The 22,640-nt window shown below is 40.2% G+C and overlaps 2 protein-coding genes across 3 annotated transcripts; both read right to left on the reverse strand.

Annotated features, from left to right (window-relative positions):
• Window positions 1-192: 192 nt before the first annotated feature.
• On the reverse strand, window positions 193-9,137 carry chaf1b (chromatin assembly factor 1, subunit B). 2 transcript variants are annotated; one of them, XM_079357515.1, is made up of 14 exons: window positions 9,015-9,137; window positions 8,518-8,652; window positions 7,899-8,031; window positions 7,692-7,812; window positions 7,052-7,155; window positions 6,802-6,898; window positions 6,593-6,677; window positions 6,190-6,283; window positions 5,995-6,064; window positions 5,825-5,916; window positions 5,560-5,719; window positions 4,099-4,668; window positions 2,381-2,469; window positions 193-990 (listed from the first exon to the last, which is right to left on the reverse strand). In XM_079357515.1, the coding sequence occupies exons 2-14, from the start codon at window positions 8,641-8,643 to the stop codon at window positions 890-892; spliced, it is 1,842 nt and encodes a 613-aa protein (XP_079213641.1). In that variant the 5' UTR covers window positions 8,644-8,652; window positions 9,015-9,137; the 3' UTR covers window positions 193-889. The 2 variants fall into 2 exon arrangements, with proteins under 2 accessions (XP_079213641.1, XP_079213642.1); XM_079357516.1 differs by lacking the exon at window positions 9,015-9,137 and adding an exon at window positions 8,926-8,998.
• Window positions 9,138-9,992: 855 nt separating this feature from the next.
• morc3a (MORC family CW-type zinc finger 3a) lies at window positions 9,993-21,821 on the reverse strand. Its single transcript, XM_079357971.1, has 19 exons — window positions 21,355-21,821; window positions 20,274-20,346; window positions 19,400-19,532; window positions 18,865-19,091; window positions 18,589-18,745; window positions 17,751-17,898; window positions 16,620-16,748; window positions 16,404-16,526; window positions 16,217-16,317; window positions 15,540-15,647; window positions 15,299-15,427; window positions 14,736-14,810; window positions 13,668-13,710; window positions 13,392-13,499; window positions 13,166-13,283; window positions 13,011-13,083; window positions 11,884-12,901; window positions 10,912-11,087; window positions 9,993-10,790 (listed from the first exon to the last, which is right to left on the reverse strand). Exons 1-19 carry the CDS (start codon window positions 21,391-21,393, stop codon window positions 10,604-10,606), a joined length of 3,165 nt encoding a protein of 1,054 aa, XP_079214097.1. The 5' UTR covers window positions 21,394-21,821; the 3' UTR covers window positions 9,993-10,603.
• Between the last annotated feature and the right edge of the window lie 819 nt (window positions 21,822-22,640).

The raw sequence follows: 22,640 nt of genomic DNA on the forward strand, positions 1-22,640 counted from the left end.
TTTATTCCCTTTTCTCTCATGAACAAAAAAGCATCTGTGTTAAATTCACTTTTTCATGATCATGTCAAAATTTGTCAAAGCTTTAAAGTTAAGAAGAAATTAATGCAGAGACCATTTTACTGAAACATACACACTACCAGCTGCTTGTAGTAAAAGCCCACAGCCATTTCCTGCACACAACTGAAACACATATTGCTTCAAAATATATTTTATTAGACAATAAGAAAGAGACTCTTAATATGCTGAAGTTTCACACTTTTTACTTAAACAGTCTTCAACTGTGAAGACTCAAATGTTATTTTACCAACATTCACAAGGCAGTACTCTCTAAAATGCTTCCTAAAAAAAAAAAAAAAAAAAGAAGTTTTTTTTCCATTTTTTTTTCTTCACAAATGAGACTGAACTGAGGTGCCTGATAGCCCAGCTGTAGCATCACATGTCACATGTGGAGACTATAGTCCCAGCAGGAGTGCCTCAGTTGCACGTCATTCCCCATTATCTCCATTAGTTTCCTGCTATTTTCACTCTCCTCTGAATAAAGGCACCAAAACCCCAAACTTATCTGAAAACAAGTGAGCCTGAGTATCATGTTTTAATGCCAAACAAATTCAATGTAATATTATGAGCTCATTTAATATATGATACAAAACACACACATAAGCACTACAAGAAGAGATAACTCAAGGTTACTTACTGCAGTCTGTTTTAGAAGTGAGTACATTATGTTGAGTTCTTTTACTTCAAGAACATATAACACAACAAACACAGTGCTATAGAACTATGGTGTTGTATATCAATGCAGAGCCCCAGTTTTTTTTTTTTTAACTGTTTTCCTCTTCTGTACATGTACTCCTATCTGAAAACACACTCAAACACTGATCCCAGTAAACTAAGCCTTGGTGGCACTGGTCTTTGCTGGGGACTCGCTGGTCTTGGGCCGTTTGGACTCTGGTGGCTGGCAGACCGGGTCAGTGGGAGGAGACGGGCGTTCTGAAGACAAAAATATTAATAATAGTAACAAAGGAAATCAGTGACAGTTGAGATAAAACATGACAGACTTGTAATCCACAAGAATTTAGAGAATTTGAATGTAGCATGACAAAATAATCAGAAGGTGAAGCAGACCAACAAACAATGTAGCATGTTTAAAAACTTTTACTGCTCACTATTGGCTCTAATTTGGATGATTTTGGCGTTTTCAAGACAATGTGTTACAACATTTAGATCAGTTTGTTATTTTCACGATTTTGAGGACATTAGTTTTGTTCGGGTTTTTTTGTCAACAGTTCATGTGGAGGGCTAAAGAAGCGCTGCGACTTGGCCGAGATAAAACCCTAGAACCAATCGTCTACTGTCTGAAAACAAATAAGCATTTTATAAATCCATAAGAGTTGTCAGCATAATATAACGCAGAAGAAGAAAATTCCTGATCATAAAACTTAGTCGCAGTATCACATGAACCCTGCGCAAAATGAAGGTCAGCTATGGAGATATCAGCTGGCTACACCTGAAACAACATAATATGGGGCCATCGCCTCCACAGCATAAATGTGTCAAATGATGTCCTGTGGGATTCTAAAATACAAAGCACCCAATGAGTGAAGCGACAAGATGTAAGGATCAACTGTAAAAGAAAGGAAATGTAGTTAGAAAAAACAAACATTTGGACGATTACAGTCTTAAAAACAAACTCCAGGGTTAGGCAACAAAGTAGAAGGGTAGTTCCCCCCCCCCCTTCTCTACACAACAAACTTGTGTACTCACTCACTTCCTGGTTTGACTTTGGCCCACTGTGCTTACCTTGGCACACACACTTTCCCTGTGTTTATGCAATAGCATATTGTTGACATTTGTGTGAGCTTACCTTTAACTACTAGAGTGGCATGGGTCATCAGAATAAGCTTGTTTACTACTTCTGATGGAGTGACTGCTTTTGCATCCTACTTTTTTTCTTTTACTTTAGCAAGTACAAGTTCAGTTAACCCAGTGGAAATTATGGTCAAAACTACAAATGAGCCCTTGAACTACTTTTCTCTGCAGGATTTATTTGTTCTTGAAGATTTCCTCTGCCTTAGACTTCATGTCCTGACTGGTCAGTCACTCTTACAGTGACTTTTTCAGCCGCTACTTCGATGCTAAACTTCTCAAATCAGACACCATGAAATAATTGGGGGTTTTGTAGATCATTATGCAGAGACGGTTTCAGGAGAGAGGAAAAGAAGGTTAAATCAATAAATACACTAAATTGAGCTTTTTGATCAAAGATGCCAAATAAAAAGGGAAACTTTCCATCGTATAGTTGACATTCTTTTTCAAACATAACACTTCTGTTGTGTGGTATTAGAAACAAAAACAGAAAGAGAGAAATGGAACCACTAACCGTGTTTGGCCTTCTCAGTGGACGAGGGAGTGCGGAAGAGTGAACTAACAGCTGGAGAGCGAGCTGCGACAGGAGTCAAAGACACTCGCCTGTAAACAAAAAGAAAAAGCTTCAAAGTTAAATAAGCTCCGAAAAAAAATAAAACATTACACATCGAAGCTTTCTACAGTGAACAAAACGAATCACTGCTTCACTTCATCAATCTTTATTTGTTCCTGATTTAAGTTGTAGTGTAGCCTCGCTAGCTCAGACATTCAAAACATTCAAAGTTACATGGAGAAGTAAAAACAGCAGCATGTGCAGACCTGCCATTGTCTACGCACAGTCTGCCACTGCGATTATATTTTTACAGTCAGTGGGGGGTCCAACGAATCCTTCATACCAGACAGGGCTTTGTTCTCACTGCCAGAGCTGAGCGCATGCAAACCAACAAAGACCTCACATTTCAAGTTAGTCACATTCTTCCTGCATTCTTCGAGGTTTATCATTTCATTTGAAGTATTTAAGAACATTTCTCTCTCTCTCTCTCTCTGTGGGAGTGTTCCTCTCTATTAACAGCAACAGCACTTACAGATAATCAGCTTAGTGCATTCAATCATTGGAGGCAGGGATCTGGACGTGTGTTCTTGGGGAGGTACCTCCTCAGGCTGACTTCAGTCACAGCACATTTGAATAGTATTTTACTAAATTACAATATGCAGTGTTGTGTGCGTCAACACTCATTAAGCCACCTGGGCGTTGTTTTAACACCTTTATGAAAAAAGACACCTTTTAGTGTCATAATAAATGGATCATTACAAACTGACCTCAGTCGGTCCATGTCACCTGGCTGATAAGTTCACTGGATGTCAGTCAGATTTAACATTGAATTCAAATCCTTCTGATTTTATTTAATCATGTTGCGTCCTGCTAAATGTCTCCATGTTGAAGTGACCAAACTCCCTCTCTCTCTCTCTCCCAGGTCACATCCATTAGCTTGGCGCCTGAAATCATCTCAAAACTTTTAATTCACCACAGATATCAGTCATGTTTCCCTGCCCGGATCTTTTCTTATTATCCAACTTCTTTGATTCAAATAATATTCAGATGGATTTTCTTTTCCTTCCAAGAAGTCTGAGTTCTTTGACGTTCACTCCAGCAGCTTTTTTAAATTTAAGCCTTCGTGATGTGTAACTTATAAAGCTGTAATATAATAAAAATCCCTTTCAGGTTTTTAAAAAGCAGTCAGACCATTAGTTCCCAACAATAAAGAGTGTTTGCAGCTCTTAAAAGAAACATCTCTCACTCTGTCATCGTAATCATTAAGACCTGCAGTTTTATTTAAACGTGCATGCAATACCCTGCATTTATCATGAAGTTGGATTTTGAGTTTTAATAACGATAACTGAGCTGCAAGATGCAGTGTGCAGAAACACAGTTTGCCTTCTCGTTGAGATGCACAAACCCTTCAGCTAAGTCATCTCATATCTTATTCAGCGTTAAGTGAACTCACAGTATAAACACGCTGTGTAGGCTAGAGCACACAAAGGGTAGAGAACAAGCAGAGAGAAAGGGACTCATGACTGCTTTATAAAGTTGGTACCTCGTGGCACACATTGGTAGAAGTTTTTACTGTACATATGCCATATACACTGGAGGCACATGCCACACTATGCTGAGGCATATGCCACATGAATGGCCTACGATGGATCTCACATGCTTTCTGTTTTTGCATTTACCTCGGTGTTGGTCCCTTTGGTGTTGTCGTTCCCTTAGGTGTGGTGGACCCGGCAGCATTAGCGTTGTTGAGGACTTTAGGGGTGGAGGGAGTGAGGGGGGCTATGCGAGGCTGGGTGGAGGAACTGGTTGGGGTAAGAGGGGCGACGCTTGGCTGGGGAGTGGAGGGTGTGCTTTTGCTTGCAGATGTTGGAGTCTTAGGGGCTGAAGGTGCTGTGGCTTTAGGGGTGGAGGGCTTCCCCCAGCCCTCTAGGGTGTTGAGGGTGATCCTGCGGGGCTGAGGTTTAGCCTTGCCAATGGGGGTGCTCTTCTTCTCCTCTGGGGGGGTGACATCCTTACTGAGGCTGGGTTGGGATGACTGTGTCACGGCTGAGCTTGGCAGCGGGGTTACAGGAGATGACGTCCTGGCCGTTGATGACTTCTTGCCCTTTTTCTCTGCAGCACTGCTGGGGGCAAAGAGCTCGAGGGTGGGGGGCTCCTTCAGGGGAGTGCCCAGTTCCCCGGGAGAGAAAGACAGGAAGGAGCAGTATCCATCTGTGGAGGAAACAGCCAGGAAGGAGCCGTCACGAGACCTAAATAGGAGAGAAAAAAAACCATGTCAGAGGATTAAAGGATCCAACCATGTATGAAATGCTGATTTAGTTTCCCACCTATATTTTTACAAGTCTCTGTTAAGTATCCTCGTTTGTGCCTTCTAACCGACATCAGTTAGACGAGCAAAGGGTTAGGAACTGATCTATGGGGCTGGCAATCTTTAGGTGTCTCACCATCGGATTCAGAATCTATTTCTGGTTCCTAACGGTTCTGGATTTGTGATTCACAGTCTATTTTTGAATGAGTCTGTACTTCAGGATCTCCTCCTTTCATCATGTGAGACAGGCTGACTTTGTTACTGCAGCATTTGGCCTTCTTCTGAGTTACAGAGCTAAGCACTTAGCAGGGAGTGACTGATAAGCCAAAAATAAATAAATAAATAAAATCGGGAGTTATGAATCTATTTAGCTTTAGCTATGTAACTCAAATCAAGATAAGAATTTTGATTTTTAAACAAAACAGTTATCATTTGAGGGTTTTAATGTGACTTTAAAAGACAGTCATACTGTGGATGTTCTCCCCGAGATATTCTTGATTGTGCTTGATTATGACAAAGATTTGCTGCTTGCTTGTTATTTCAGGCATTTTTTAAATTATTGAGTGATTGAAATGTGTCTGGTGTTGTGCTCTTGACCAGAATAATTAAGAATGTGGGTATATTTCAGTCCATACATTTCTATTTCTTTGTGCATATTCATTCATAACTGTTGCGTTAGTCTATGATGCATTTTGAAATGTATCTTCCAAAAAAGTTATGAACAAAAAAAAAAGTGACTGCACTTAAGAGAACCGCACACAAAAACAATTTGTTCCACAACTATTTGAAAATGTCTCAGACTTGTCCAAGAGAGAAGAGGGTCCTGCTTTACCATGTGAGATCGCTGAGTGTGTGGTAGTGGACATTGGACACCAGGCCGAAAGGAAGAGTCTGCTGCGTATCGTACAAGAAGATGGAGTCCTCAGACGCCACAGCGAACACCATCCGGTACGGCAGCTGGAATACGTTGGGAAGAGGCTGAGCAGAGCCATCTGTAGAGCAGAAATGAAAAAAGACCTTAAACAGAAGGCAGGGAGTAGATTATTGAACGTTTTCTCATTTCTTTGCTTGTTGAGTAACGTTGCGTCAGTTCTTGCCTTCGCCCTTCTTGGTCCTCAGTTCAAAGTAGACGGGGCAGCAGCGCACAGCCAGTGTCGCTTTTGATGGGCAGGGCAGATGTGCAATAGGCCTAAATCACACACATAGGGAGTTAAACATCAATTCCCAGAGTTCATACACTTAATACCAGAAATGTTGCAGTACTTACCTTTTTAGGCTCTTCCTGGAAAAGATGTAGGTGGTATTAATGATGTTTTCTCCAATTTCCACACATCCAGCTGTGGTAATAAAAAAAGAAGAAGAAGAAAGAGGTTCGTTTATTGAAAAGAGCTCACGAACAATATGACCACTATGTGACCATTTTCACGGCATGACGTCAGGGATAAAAGGCCCATTTTGATACCTGGTGCAAGCAGGAAAGATCCATCTGGAGTGAAAGAGAGACGTCGAAAAAAAGACCTCATGCTGTCATCGTGGAACATTCTGTGTTGTTTGACCTGCACAGATAAGAACAAGTACAGCAGGCTGGTCAGTGTCAGTCGACAATAAAACACGAGCATGAAACACAACAGACAGAGTTGCTTTCATGTCACGTGATCAGACAGGTGTCTGCAAAATGTAACGTTTATGTACAAGTAAAAGGTTGGCTAATTATGCAGAATGTAAAAGTCCTGGTTCTAATGTGGAGGAACCTGACTTTTTCTGACAAAATGCATAATAAGACGAAATGTAGAATTTCAGATATTAGTCTCAAACATTGATTAAAGACTTCACTGATTTGAACAAAGAGCAAAACGCCTACTTACCTCTCCCTCTGCTAGCGGCCCAGAGCTCATTTTACTGACACAGAAAGCCTTCTTCTTGGTGTGAGTGCTGTAGACACGCATCACTCTGGAGGAGAGAAAAAAACAAAAACACAGTCAGCATCATGCTGCCTCGCCATGCCTGATTTGAAGAATAGACTTTCAGTTCTTTAGAGGTCTGAAACAGAATGTATGAAGCTCTGCTTTCTTACCTGTCACAGCTGAGAGTGGCTATATACTGGCCTAAAGGATCCCAGGTCACTCCCTGCACGTAGCTCTTGTGGTCATTCAAAATACAAAGCTTCTGTCCTGTACAGGCAGACATAGAGACAATAAACATAAACAAATATAATATATTGTCAAAGTTTATAGTCTTCATTAGATGTGAAATACTTACAAAACAAAAAGAAAACAAGATGAAGTGTAAACTGAATATGTATGAAACAGGCACTATAGGCAAACCTTTGTTGACGTCCCACATGACAGCTGTGTTGTCCACCGACCCCGAAACCATGAAGTTTCCATCCCGTGTCCAGCAGATGTCATACACGTCCTCTATGTGTCCCCTGTAGACAAATTAAATCCTCTTTGTTCATTACACTGTTTCTACAAATGGCCATAAAGCAGACAACTTTTAAGCAAATAGCAAAACATACAAAAAAGGATACCTCCAAAAGTAGTTCTATACTTGTTTTCTCAACGTAATGTCTCTCTTGTAATTCTGACTTGTAAATTTAAATGATAAGAAAATAATTGATTCACATTTTGGATCGTCAGTTGATCGTCAGCTAAAGACTACAGTGCTGCTTCTAAACCTTTGAAATGTTGTCACGGTCGTTATCAGTTCACCCTGTCTGCACAACTGCAAGATAAACAGCAGAATTAAGTATTTCTGTAATTAAATCAATCATGTGCCTTTTTACTATTGAATGGTCAATGCATTTACTGCCTGATAACACTGCCGGACCCCTCAAAACGATCAAGATGGTTTTATCAGGCAGTATTATTGCCAGTCTGATTTGAACTTAAAGTCTTTAGAACTGAATGAGAGGAGGAACATTTCTTTATACAAAATGAGAGTAACATTTTGAGAGTTTGGTACCTTAGTGTCTTAACCACAGACCAGCTCTCCTTGTTGAGCTGAGCATCTTCATCCTCCTGGAACAAGGCCGCCTGCTCAGGCTCCTTAGAGTCATTCAGCTTCCACAACAGAATTGCAGCATCTGTCACAATCGTCAACAAAAAGAATCAAAGTTTATTCTTTGTTCTACATCTTACATCCATGTGTGCGTGCGTGTTCGTGTCATACCATCTCCTCCTGAGGCAAGCAGCTCTCCATTAGGGCTAAAACGCACCACGTTGACCGCCTTGGTGTGTCTCGCCAGATTAGACAGTAACTCCACCACAGCTTTCCCATCTGGGCCTGTGTCCACCCGCCACAGCTGCATCAACAGACAAAAAGCTCATAAAACGAAACCACCATGCCTGTGCACTAGAGCTTTAGAAATGCATTTAGTTAAAAAAAAAGTACTTAATGCTTATATGTGGCTAACATTCATCAAAATGTGTTTACAGGGGAGTCACTGCCATTACATTCATAAACCTAAAAGAGACTTCTGTTTGAGGAGGAATTGGGTCATGATACATTGCGATAGGCCAAATCTATCATTATATTTTTAAAGACAGATTTGTTGTTGTTACCTGCATAAGAATAGTAGTATTCAGATAGGAGTAGGAAAAACTAAAAACTCATATATTCCCCATTATACATTTCTTCTATTAGTTTATAGATGATAACAGCAGGAACCATAAACATGAGCTATATTTGTGTGTAATACTGTTCTTTCTGTGTATGTTTGTGGGCTTCAGAGCCAATGATATCATAAGTGACCACATAGAAACATATGTATGAGTCTGTCTCCACTCACTCTGACTGTGGTGTCCACTCCAGCTGTGGCCAGTCGATGAAGACGTCCATCAGAGCTGTGCTGGAAGTCCAGACTGTAGACTGGCTCTTTGTTGTGCCACGCAATCTCACATGTTACGACCTTCATTTTATCTATCTGAAATCAAACACAGTAACTGAGGAGGGGAAAACACTCGGAAATGTGATGCTTCAGATGTTTTTTAACCGACTTTATTAAGTTCAGCAACGAAACAGAATATCATCTATAAAACTGGTATAAACGTAGTCTAATGAAAACTACTATAAATAAGAATATGTATCATTCTGCCACACAAAGGCTGCTTCGGTCAGCTAACATGATTAGCTTAAAGGTTTTGGATGATGTTTAGCGCTGTGCTAACATTAACATGTGAACATACGGCAAGCTTACAAGACGTTGCGTTTACACTTTCGAGACAGCTGTATGTGTTCACTCCTTTTCAGATAATTGAAGTTTTCGCGAACTAAATTCATATTTACCTCCTCTGTAGTCCAGCTGAGGTGCTCAGTACTTTCCCGCGTACGATTCGTTCAAAACTTCCGGTCGACTGGCCCGCAGTGATTGGACAGAAACGAGGAAGGAGGATGGTTGTATTGTCACGCTTTTTGCGACGTGATGACGTTTTTGCGGGTTTATATCTATGGTCTTGTCTTGTAGTAGAGAAAAGAAGTGGGGAAAAGACTAAATTGTGTTCATATGGGAATATTCTTGCTACAATTAGCGTTGCTAAGGTCTTCTTTTGTTTAAATAAGCTCACCTTGTAAACATTAATTCTGCACCATTTATCCCTTGTCAGTGACGTCAAGTTTTACGACAAAAATGTGTTTTTTCTTCGTCTATTCACTTTCAGCGCCTCCTGGAGTTCTTTATAAGAAAAAAAAAGTTTTTCAATAAAACAAAAAATGCAACAGTTCCATTAAGTTAAATGGTGACAAACACAATACGTCCAGTTACCCGTCTCTATCATTAAATATACGCGTTCCTTTTTTAAAATTTAACTCTACAACTTGCACACGTTAGAAAGCAAGATCTTCTCAAATCAGCAAAGATGCAGTTCTGAACTGGCAAAGAATGGTTTCCAAGCTAATTTTCAAAATCAAGATATTAAATTATTTCGAGGTTTCTAATTTGTAAATGCATGTCTCCTGTACCATTTAAAAGAATTGTTCAGTGTTCTTGTTTTGTAGTAAACATTAATAAATTGTAATTATTTTAAATTAGCTCTTCTATAAGATTATTTTTACTAGCCGTCATTATTGAATAAAACCCTCAGTACAAATACATCATTACTAGTATCACTCAAACCGTGACTGTATAGACAGTTTAAATCTGATAATAGATTGTTTAAAAATAACAACGCATTAATGAGGCCCAGAGGCAGAGGCATCTACTGGATGTAGGCTGCAAAAAAATCAACTACCCTTTAAAGATTGCTCAAACAAGAACAGAAAACAAAGTTAGAGTACCACACTTTCAAGTTTATTTCATATTGCTCAGACACATACTGTAAGCAAGCTACCAGCTGCATCTTACAGGTGTGCGGTCAAAGGTGAACAACGATACGTTACCATAGATCACTTAATTACAATGGCAGACATATACATACAAAAATATTTGTTAGTAGCATATTCATACAAAACAAACTAAAGAAACAGTCAGCTGTTATTGTAATAAAAAAAAAAAACAGAACTAGGTGCTAGTCAGGAAGACGGAAAGAAAAGGTGATTTATTTTTTGTGAAACCTTCACAATGGAGTAGACATTATTTTATTCAAAAATATCCAGAAGTTAACAGGTGCAAAGGTAACTAACCAGATTTAGAAACCAGAAACTTAACAAGAGCAAAGTAAACTTAAAAAAAAATAATAATGTACATGGTCTGTTATTTAAAGTACCTGCCTGTTTAATTGAAAAAAAAAGTAGCATTTATTGCATTGTCACTGTAGAAATATAAAAGCTATTAACATTTTAAATAAATACAACTGAATTTCAGACAATCATAGTCAAACAGTCTTTAACATTGTCCAACACTGCCAGGATTCAATTGTTTGCCTCGAAGGCCATAAGACTTAGGATGATGTATTTATTGATTTGGATCTGAAATTCAGCTCCACTGGTTCCGTGGTTCCTGGATTACAGAGCACCTGTTCCAAGATCTCATCAATGACATTACACTCATAATTCACTTGTCCCAGGTCCAGAGCAGGCACGATGGAGACAAGAAGGCGCCCGATGTTGTGTCGAAGTTCAATCAAACTGCTGTGGTGGTTGGGAGAGAAAAACGATAAAAGATAAAGATAAAAATGTTAAATTACATTCTCAATATCCATCATTCTTGCAACATAGAATATATTGGGGTTTTTTTCAACAACCTAACCTTTTTGATGCATCTGGTCCTGAACTTGTTCCTCCATTGTCCTCTGGATGTGTCCTCACAGAAGAGTTAGTGGTCCCGTGAGATGCACCTCTGTCTTCCTTCTGTTGCTGCAGGCTCAACCGAAGCTCTTCACACTGAGACGCCATGTTTGCTCTTTCCTCCTCAAGATGATCCAACTGGTGGTGTGTGACACAGAAACCCCAAGTTGAAAGATTTTTTTTTTTATTTTTTTTTTTTAAAGAAGAGTGATGATTCAAAACAAACCCAAAATAACACCAAGGCTAACAAAGAGTCAAAACACAAACATTTGGTGGCGCTGCTTTGAGCGACTACTCTCCGAGTCCCTGGAACAGTCTGATGGAAGATCCAGGCAGAAACGCAAACTAAGACATATATCCAAATCTGTCCATCGCTGTAAAGCACTTACATTTGAGTTGTCTGAAGGGTGCTAAATCTAAAATCAAGTATGAGCCTCCACTCTCTGACACACACAGCTCTTTGAAGACGCACCATTCTTAGAGTCCTTATCCACACGATCTGAATCAGTCAGTTGGATCAATTCCATTTAATATAAAGAATGCCGTAATCATAGACCATATGTCTGTTAGCGCTGTATCTTTATTGCTGTAGGCGTAACAAAAACATTTAAAACTCATCAGGTTGGTTACACGTTCCTTCATTATGGGGAACATGGGTAGTGTAGTTTAAGTACAGACAGTACCACATACACATTCACCTTCCTGCTGCTCACCTGTATTTAAATCTGCAGCAGAAATGAGTCCTAAACAAATCATCCTCCAGTTGCTCTTGTCGGAGTTACATTATTCTTCAAGTGCTCCAATGTCAAGATGACGAAGCAATAACAAAGACTCAACAACAAGCTGGATAGTTGAATAGTATTGAGAGACTTGGCTTCTGACTTTTTTTTTTAAGATCGTCTATGAGAAATATACAGGGTACTGATAAACTGACCTGAGTGCGTAGTTCATCCCTCTCGTTGTTTCTCTCATCCAGTTCTCGGAGCAGACTGTCAACCTGCAACGCTATTTCATCCATGTCCTTCTCTTCCTCTTTGGAAGTGCTTGGTTTGCTCTCAGTGGCCAGCAGTAAACCCTCTTTGTCTTTAATCAATTCATCAACTTTCTGTTTGGCCTTCTCAAACAGACTCTTGTAGCAGCCCCCCTCCCCTGTTTCCTCTGTCTGGCTCGCCTGGTGAGAACACTCCTTCTTCACATTGATCTGAGTCAGCTCCTGCAGTTTGCTCTGCATGTCATGCAGCTCGCAGGTAAGCCTATGGACCTCGTCTTTTAACGAGTCCCTCTCCTCAGCTGTAGACTGCATGAGTTCCAGGAGCTGGTCTTGCTGTTTCTGTACCTCAACCATACCAGGATATGTAGTTACAGAAGGATTCTTATCATAGGCCCCCGAACAAGAAGGTCCAGCTACTTCATCATCCATACAGTCTGTCTTTGTACGGCAGACACCGACGTCTTCATCCTCACACTTTTCTTTATCCTTTAAATCTGCTGTACTCTGCACTGCCCTCTCTTCTCCCTCACTTACACTTGGAGACTCGTCTTCCTTCTTCAGTTTGGTTACCTCTGTCTGTGTTGTGCTGCTGGCATGCACAGGAAAAGGGCTAGCTCCAACAGCATTAGCTGCTGCATCGTTGGTCTCCATGCTGACATCCAGCGCAGCATCATCGCTGCACTCCAAAAGCACGTCAACGTCACTTTGCACTTGCTCGGTCTTCACTTTCGTCAAATCAAGTTCAGGCTTTTTGGGCTTTGGGGTACTGGAAGTCTCCAAGATGAAGATGTCATCATCAGTTTCATCATCTTCATCATCGTCACCATTTAGGGACACAGATGGGGAACTTTGTGGACCAACATCTTCTGATGTGAACGTATTGGAGGGGCCCGTGTGGAGGCCACTGAATCTGGGTCTTTTGGGCGTTGTTTGTGGAGGAGTGAGCTGTGTTCTTTTTTGGCTGCACGACACACAAAGCACAGACAATTAACTTAATAAAATGCTTTTTTGACACATTTAAGATAAAAAAAAAAAAAAAAAAAAAAAAAAAAATCACACAAATACAATACCCCAGGATGGTAGTTGACAGTGAGCATACGCTAGAAATAACTGGAAGACCGCTGCTGCCAGCTGAGCTGCAAGCTAGAAAGGAAAGAAGACACATTCTTACTCTGAACTCTCACAGTCTCTCTCTCACAATCACACAGAAGTTATTCTTTCTTACCAGCTTGTGAGACCGTAGAAGTCCTCAGAAGAGACGATTTAGCAGTTGCAGCTCCTCCTTGTGGTGAAGCAATGTTAGCGCTTTTTGCGTTTGTGTTGTTAGATGGTGAATTTGCGATCTAATGAAAAAAATAGAATACAGTAAAACGTTTTTTTTTAATTTACAATGATTAATATACTGAACTAAACCCACCAGACCCCTTCCCTGTGTTTAGTGAAAAACATACTCTCTCTCTAATCTGTAGCTGTCGTTTGAGAGCCTGGTTCTGCTTGGCCAGTTCAGCCAAACAATTATCTTCCCGACGCTTTAGCTGCGCCAGCTTCTGCTGCTCGGCCTACAAAAAAAGATTCAAAAAAGCCATTATCAACCACATGTACTGTAAATCTCCATTGAATCGGAATAACAATTAATATCATCAGACAATATCATCTTTATTTCTTAATGCTGCAATCCAGGCAGAAAAACATGAGTTTAATCAAAGCAAAAAAAAAAGGGAGCTCACCGTTTTTCTTTTCATCTCTTCCTTCTGTTTGAGAACCCTCTCTCTGTGGAAAAGCAACAGGTGGTAAGGAAAGTCATTTGAGTTATAATGCTCAAAGAACACTATACCGTATTTTCCGCACTATAAGGCGCACCTTCAATGAATGACATATTTTAAAACTTTTTCCATATATAAGGCTCACCGCATTATAAGGCGCTACAGTAGAGGCTTGGTTTACGTTATGCATCCATGTTTAGTCTTCTTTACTTGGCGCAGCTCGTCCTCTTGCTTCCTCCACTTCCGCACCATTGATTCGTTAATGTTAAACTCTCTCGCTGCTGCTCTATTCCCGTGTTCTACTGCGTGACTGATCGCCTTGAGTTTAAACTCTGCGTTGTAAGCGTGTCTCTTAATAGGAGCCATTTCAGGGTCTTTACACAAACACACAAATGGAAATGAAACGCCGTTTTATATATCCCAGCATGCATCGCGCACTACCGGTACTTCTTCTACGGGGGAAAATTGAGTCGGCGGCTGCTTACCGTAGTTGCGAGACCTGTTGCGGCTCAATATTGATCCATATATAAGGCGCACCGGATTATAAGGCGCATGGCCAGCTTTTGAAAAAAAATGAAGGCTTTTAGGTGCGCCTTATAAATGAACTTCTTTATGCAACTTTAAAAATTCAACCTTTTCCAATGTGACGTGATTTCTTTTTAAAGGACTCGTCATCTCTGCCTGTATAACTGTCTTCCTTCTCTACAACTCTATTACAGCACTAGCTAAAACAAAGACAAACTCCTACAGAACACAGCACAACGACTTTGAGCTTTCAAACAAGGTCTGTCAGGCCAAACCTAAATGTGACATACGTCTCTGGAAAACTAGGACTGAATCATTAAAGGAGCTTTTTATTCTTAGATCATGTTAGCTTGCTCTCGATCTGAACATGTTTCTAGCTGGCATATGTTGAAAGCTGCTGTGTTGAGTGGACATTGAGGCCTAAACCATCCAGACTCTCGAGGATTTTCCTTTATTATTTTTTCCTCATGGAGATAGTTGTGCCGTTGTCATTATTAAGTGACTCACTGTTGTTTGTAAGTCTTGCGGTATGCTGGTTGATCATCATCAGAGTCCTCGCGCTCCTCTGGCACTTCGCAGCTCCTGGAAGAGGAAATTAAATATGAGCATGATGACTGTTGATATCATTAATGTTTTATAAATGGTAATGGTTATGTTAAATTGGCTTAAAATTGGCTTTAAATTAGTTAAATTGGCTTAATCGTGTATGGCGCTTTTCTGGTTTTCCCGACTACTCAGAGTGCTCCTTACACAGCAGAGCACACCTACCCATCCAATCACTGATGCCATAGGTAGCTATGCACCATCAGTATTATCCAATCCATTCATACACATTCACACGCCGCCTACACAGCTGTGGGTGCAACTTGAGGTTAAGTGATTTCCCCCCAAGGACACATGTATGGACATGTAGTTGCAGGAGCTAGAGATCAAACCCTCAACCTTTCAGAGATGGCAGACTTGACCACTGAACCACAGCGGCTGCAGCCTATAAAACAATTCTTCTACATTGGCTTTATAGGCAGCTTCTTATGAACGCCATGACTGTGGGTTTTTTTTTTTTTTTTTACCTGTACGCAGGATCAGGGTTTAAATGGCAGAACCATTTATCCGGTAGTTTGCTGGGGTCAATCCCATCAGGTAGTTTGCGCCAGGTCAAACACGTATCACACTGCGCCCAGTTTTGATCCGGTCGCTTACTGTGTACATAGAGAGAGAGAGAGAGAGAGAGAGAGGGTGTGAGAGCATAAAGGGCGTCAATTGTGGTAATACCAGAACCGGTTAGGGTAGAATATGATCACATGTACTCACGTTGTATCTTCTAAGGGTATGCTGTTGTTTGGATCCTCAGTTTGTCTCCTGTAGCGCATTTCCTGCCAGTACTCCTCAAGTTTGATCCCCAAATTGGTCATAGTTTTCCTGTTACAGGAAATAAAGACCTTTAATATTCTGCACTTGTAAAACACACACACCGATATGACTGTATGTTGATATTAGCATTGACAATAAACACACTAAAAGAGTCTGAGTTTATTACAACAATTATGAAAATAAGCCACACTTTCCTCATCAGGAAGTGTAGATTTCTCTCACTTATTTACAAATAAAGGGTTCACCACATGTTTCATAAAGCTACAGAAGTAGAGCTCATTTGTAGGGTTTAGACTCTTGTCTGCAAGTACATGACCTGTGATCTTCACCTGTGGTCTTAAAGTTAAAACTGTGCTTGCTTGAGAAGGTGATTGGTTAACACCTTTTGGGTGAGTGAAAAGAAAAAAACTAAACATCAAGATGGAGAAAAGAAAGACCAAACTACGAGTACTTCCAAAAACCCCTCTACAATAACGGCTCAGGTGTCATAAGTGGATGCAGCCAAAGATAACAGGACCAGGATGTTTGAGCGTCAATATAAGTAATAAAAACACTTTTTGAAAGAAACAGGTTTACACCTGAGTCATACAGACTGAATGATCATCGGTGCTTTTTACCTGTACTGATCCGTCTCATTGAAGCTCTGTTTGTTGTGGGTAGGTTCCAGAAATTTACCACACTCTATGACCCCAATGACTCCAACACCTTTGTTGTTGGCCTGCAGGAGGAAAAAAAAAAAAAAAAAAGAGGTTCTCAACAACAGGAGCCCTTCAAACATTGCGCAAAAAAACAACAGACACTCACCTTTAGCTGGCAGCCCACACGCTCATACGCTTTGATGAGCCGATTCTTGTGATACATCATGACACCATACTGGTCTTTACTTTTGGTGTTGTAACCAAAAGTGATAGGAATGGGTTTGTTGTTCTAAAACAATATTTAAGGAAATTTCTCTTTTTTTTTTTTTTTTATTTTTTTAAAGCGGTGCAGTCAGAGAGAAGTTCTGTGTTGAAAGGATACCAGGAAAGTTGGTTTGTAGACGTCCTTTCTGACAAAGGCCAGACTCTTTTGGATAAGCTGAGATTTCACCTTTTGGCCACGTATGATGATCTGCATCCGAGGCTTCAGGTACAGAATACTGCAATATGCCTATAAAGAAAAGAAAAAAACAATTTGGAGGGGTTAGTAGCAGTTGTTTTTCTCCTAGATACATCAAATACAAATTAACAACAATGACATGAATTCAACAAAACTGATAAGCAGATGGGATAATAACGCAAAACAAAAAGTAAAATTAATTAATACAAAAAACCCCCCCAAAAAACAGCTGCTCATCTGCAAGAGCCTCCTGTTTCAAAGAAAAGTCTCAAGGTTTCAAGTATCAAGTTCAATATTGAAACATATAAAGTATTCCCTTGAAAAGGTTGTGATCACACAAAGTCCTGCTCTAAGATACAGAACTTTAACTGATATTTGAAGAGCTTCAGCTGCCTCATTTAAGTCAACCGGTTTTTCTCACAATGCACGTCAAACATCCAGAGGAACAGGGCCGTAGCCACCATTGAGGACACCGATGTCATGTCCTCTGTATTTCTTCCCTTCACTTGTGTTTCTATAAAACCGAAAGTGAACACGGTCGCGACGTGACTTCAGGTCCATTTTTTAGAACGGCAATTAAATGAACTGGAACAAAGATGCAACGTAGTGTTAAGAGGCTGCATCAATCAAATTCTCCTTTGTTGCAGCAAGAAAGGCAGCTAAGCTACAGATGAAACAGATATTCAGTAGAGATGCTAACTGCCCATTATCAGCTCCAGGACCCTCGCTCACTCGCTCGCTCACTCGCTCATCATAGCCTGCACCAAACACTTAATACACAGTTACAAACAATATTAGTTGTAGTTTTTTGTGAGGCAGCAACACCACACAAATACTTCAGTTACAGTTTTACATATTGCAGCAACACACTCGTACAAAGACACACACTAAACAGTTTTGCCTAAAATAAACGTTTGCCGAATGTTGACCTCTGTATTTCAAAAATCCTGGCTACGGCCCGGTAAAGGAAGTAATCAGTCAAAGAGAATTGCTTAAAATGATGCCTTTAACATGATCATTGAGATCTACATGAAGTCAAAGACAGTTTCTTACCCGGAGCGAATAGGAACTCTCAGGGATGTGTGATGGGAGCCGGCCGAGCTGTTGACCACTTTCATTCATCTCCTCGTAGACATCGGATGGAATTCGGATATCGTAACGATCAGTCTGAAATTCGAACTCTGATGTTCTCGTAGGTGTCCTGTTTGAAAATCAAACGTTTAGGCGCATTGGCCTCTATTGCAATGAAACCATTGAGTTACCTATGTATTCAAACATACACACCGGGAATCAAAGAAGTGCTATATGTAGGAGCTTTATCAGTAAAATGGGACAGAAAGATTCATCGTGAAGCAGTTAAAAATCGATTCAAAGGTTCAATTCGATACTCTGACAAATTAATCGCAGTAATCAGTGTGTCAGCAGGCGTTATCAAGGCAGTCGAAGCATTTTTGCTTCCCAAGATAGAAAATGAAATAGTTGAGAAGATAACAGACGAGACAATAACTGCATACAAATATTGCAACAAGACAGAGAGCTTCACAAATAGCACAACCAACATGATGCAGCTTTTAATCGACACCACAATGAGAAGATCTGAACAACTCCCGATTACCTCCAAATAAATCGGGAGAGAATTAAAACCATAAAACTCAAACAGGAAGTTCTATTTAAACTGATGTTGACCTTAAATAAGCAGTTTTAGACTTGTTAGTGTTTGTCTAGGGTTTTTATCATATGCAATTATACTTTCAAACACAATGTATCAGTCTGGATTGAACTGTTTTGCAGTGAGAGGACTGGTGACAGTTTTTAATCAGATTAATCTAAACATGTTTGGTGTAAAATAAGACTAAATACGTGTGTGTTTGTTTGTGTGGGCTCCACAGACCTGCGGAGATTCCAGATTATGATCCGTGTGCCAGTTTTACTGTCAAAAAAGGAGGAACTGATGGTTTTGATCTCTTTCAGCAGCTCGTCCTGTGTCTTGAACGGGGAATACGTCAGGATGTCGTTCAGGCTGGCCTGTTGCTCCTCTCTCACACTGAGTGAAGGCGAAGTTAAAGACAACTTCAAATGAGAGATGACAACATGTCTCGTTTATGAATGCTTGTAAAACATCTGGCTTAATGATGAAGTCTGCTCCTGTGCAGTAGATAAAGGATATACTTGTTGGTCTGAATTTCTTCAAAGCAGACGATAGGCACAACGATTTGCTTCGCATCGATCTCTTTCAGGTAGGTCTGAGACAGCATCCCGACACAGGAGGTGGTCTTTGATTTGGAGAAGACAATGGCGTCTTTGCCAAGACGCATGGCTCCAGACTTGAAGCCGTTTCCATACATACCAATGGGCTTCACACCTTTTAGAGCAGTCTTGTCACTATAGCCAAAGCTTGAGGAGGAAAATGCAAAATACTATCAGTGACACAGGAATCACATGTCTGTTCATTATCAAACAACATTTAAAAGGTCTATAAAACAGATAATAAAGTAATTTATTAAAAGGGAAAATTGACTTGTTAAACGTTGTTCCAGTTAAAGGTAGTTCCCATTATAATGTATGCCAACATTGGCATTTTAAAGAAAGCATGGATGAGAGTGGCTTTACAATAAATGCAAATGACAATTTCCCAAGTCCACAAATGATACGAAAGGAGATTTTTTTTCCCCCTCCCATGCTTCTAGCAACATTGTCTGTACCTGAGCATCTTGTGCATGGTTTCAATATCCAGTCCATTTCCACTATCCATAAAGATGAGGCAGTCCTGTTCTTGAAACACAGTCTTATCAATCCAGAAATGATTGGCACTGACATCTGGATCGTAGGCATTATCTGTCAAAAAGACATACATGGATATCTGAACGTCCAGTGTTTGCTCAGGATGTGTGAGTGCAGTATGATACAAGTATCCACCATTAGAAAAAACGGCCACGTCAGCTGGGAGTGGCAATTTGTGTACACTTTTTACTGACCGCTTGCAGATGGTTTCAGTTGTGCTGCACTGAGAATGGTTGGAGACACACAGTTTCCTATGTATACTGTACATCAGATGAATAATCTTGAATTTCCCTCGGGATCAATAAAGTATCTATCTATCTATCTATCTATCTATCTATCTATCTATCTATCTATCTATCTATCTATCTATCTATCAGCCTCTTCAGACAGCCATTTATGCTTCAGGAATTTAATTTGTGCTGTGCTGTGCCACAAAGTTATGAACCACAGAGCTGAATGTTAGCACAGCTGTGGTTAGTTTTGACATGAGGCGTACAGGTTAATAGACAGAAGCGGTGATATACAGGACATGATGTCGAGAGCATAATTCTAATAGATTCACGACAAAAACAACCAAGACAAAATACATAAATTATAAGGCCAGAAGAAAAAGCCAGCAGAGCAGAAAACTAAATAGAGAAGTTACATTTATGAACACAGGGGTGTGTAATCAAGTTTTTTCAATTTGATGCACAGTAAAGCTTGATTAAATTCCTGTTAAATGCAGTTGGCATAGATCCAAAACTCTCAGTCCTCAGCAGTATCGAGAGGAAGCGAAAGTAACTCACGACTCACCTATAAGCTCAGCGATGGCACTGAAGGGCCAGGTGTGGCTGGTGGAATTGGTGTGAAGAAACTTGGGACAAAGCTGCAAGCGGAGCAAATGGAGAAGTAGACAACAAGCGTTACTTTGGCCTTTCAGACAGCTCTTCGTTTTATACATATTCATGTTTTAGCAGGATAAGCACCTCTCCAGGAAGAATAAACGAGTTCTACAAAAAAAAACAAGTCTGCACACTTCAGGTTTTGTTTAGACTGGCAGTAGGAAAATCATCTGAGTCAGTAGTAAAATCCATATGTAAATATTTACCACACAGTCAGCAAAATGTTATGAACATGTGAGTACTTTAGCACTGACTGTTCAATCTTATTATTATCAGCCCAGTATAAATATTATTACTTATTACTAATCCTTTTTACCCTGAATACACTGTCGAACATGAACCCCTCTGCAGAAAGGACAGAGCATGATGCAAAAACAGGAACAAGTAAAAGACAGCAGAAAATAGGCAGGAGTCATTTTTTGGCAGCGATTGTTCCCCTTTCTTCTGTCATTTAGGAAAACATTTGAACATGAAATGTGTGTGAAGACTTCGTGGACATGTTGGTACACATGATGCAGAGTCATTTCTAAACCCCGAAACAACTCCTTGACTTGAAGTGAGATAACAGCAGACTTGTTTAAGGTTTAAGCTAATTAACACAGCAGTCAATGGTATGCGCACATTAGCAGCACATTTTCATTTGTTGTTTTAAATATTGAACAACGAAAACATCAACAACTTAGCTTCGAAACCGGAAGTCAACCGTACAACCCAACACATAACTTGTAATCTTTTACTGGAAATAATTGCACAATAATAAAGCGTTAGTTAAACATCAATACTAACTTTACAAATAATTTAAGGTTGTATTTATTCTGGTTAAACGCTATAGAGAAGCCACTCATCCTATAATTTATAAACATAAACCCAGTCTATTCAAGCCCATTGTCTACATAAACAACATGTTATAACTATTTATCATCTTACGACAATACATGGAGCTGAAACGAGCTGAAACGCTCCTTAAAAAAACATAAATCGACTTTACTGACCGTACTGAGCGGGACACCCCGGTCTGCCTGAGCCGCCATAGTTTCCGTAAGCAGAGTCTTCTTCTTCTTCTTTCTCTTTCGATATCATACCAGACGAGGCAATGGCGACGACATGCTGCCCCCTATCGTCGGCAGTCAATCAATTTGAAAACCAAAACCTGTCTGAGTTTACTTGGACAAAGGTTAAAGTACTGTTATTGTTTAAATCTGAAACACATACAATATATAAGTATGTTGTAGAATACATGGTGCACTTCTCCATTGTCATCATCAGTCCATCCTCTCCTCCTCCATCACAGTGTGCAGGCCGCAGTGTATCATCTGCTCTGCAGAGAAGGTGATTGGCTGCAATCTACCATCTCTCCACGACCTGTGAACCTCCAGGACCCTAAAGGCGTGCAGGTAAGATCTTGGCCGACCCCTCTCACCCTGCACATAGACTGTTTGAGACTCTCCCCTCTGGTAAGAGGCTGCGCTCCATCAGGACCAAAACCTCTCAGCATAAGAACAGTTTCATCCCCTCAGCTGTCAGCCTCATGAACAATGAGGCTGACAAAATTTCCTTCTGGGATCATGTGTATGACATTTGGTGAGTCTACACCAGGGGTGCTCACACTTTTTCGGCATGGGAGCTACTTATAAAATGACCAAAAAAAATAAAGCAACAAATGATAACTTGATTGATGCAGCCTTTTAACACTACGTTACATATTTTAATATTCATTCAGCAAATACAGGCACAGTCACATACCCATACTTTCGGTTTTAATGAAACGAAACTTAAGAGGAAAATACGGAGGCGCGGAGCCGGGTTTTTTTCATAGTGAGGACGGACGATAGGCTGACGTCTACTTTATAATGCTTTGCGATCTACCCACACTGCCTTCGCGATCGACGTATTGAGCACCCCTGGTCTCCAACAATAATAAGCCCCTGATTTTCTTTATCAGGAAAGCGTTAGACATAGATGTTGGAGCTTGAAATGGTAGTATAGCTAGCTAGTCCTATGTTAGGACGGTCCACACCCCATTTGAGGAGGATACGATTAACTTTGTAGCTGTAGCTAGTGCTAATGAAGCATTAACTTACTGTTGTCAATAGATGGCGCTGTGAATAATACAGATTTTTTTTTAGTATGACTGTGTTCAGGAATCAGGACAGACCATAGACTGATTGTGCATGACAAATTTGGGGATTTCTCAATTCTGCATAGTAGACAAATAAGCATTTTACTATTCAAAAATTGGCAAAAAAACAAACAAACAAAAAAACATCCAAGTTTGACC

The sequence above is a fragment of the Symphodus melops genome (assembly GCF_947650265.1).
Source record: "Symphodus melops genome assembly, chromosome: 12".
NCBI classification, from domain to species: Eukaryota; Metazoa; Chordata; class Actinopteri; order Labriformes; family Labridae; genus Symphodus; species Symphodus melops.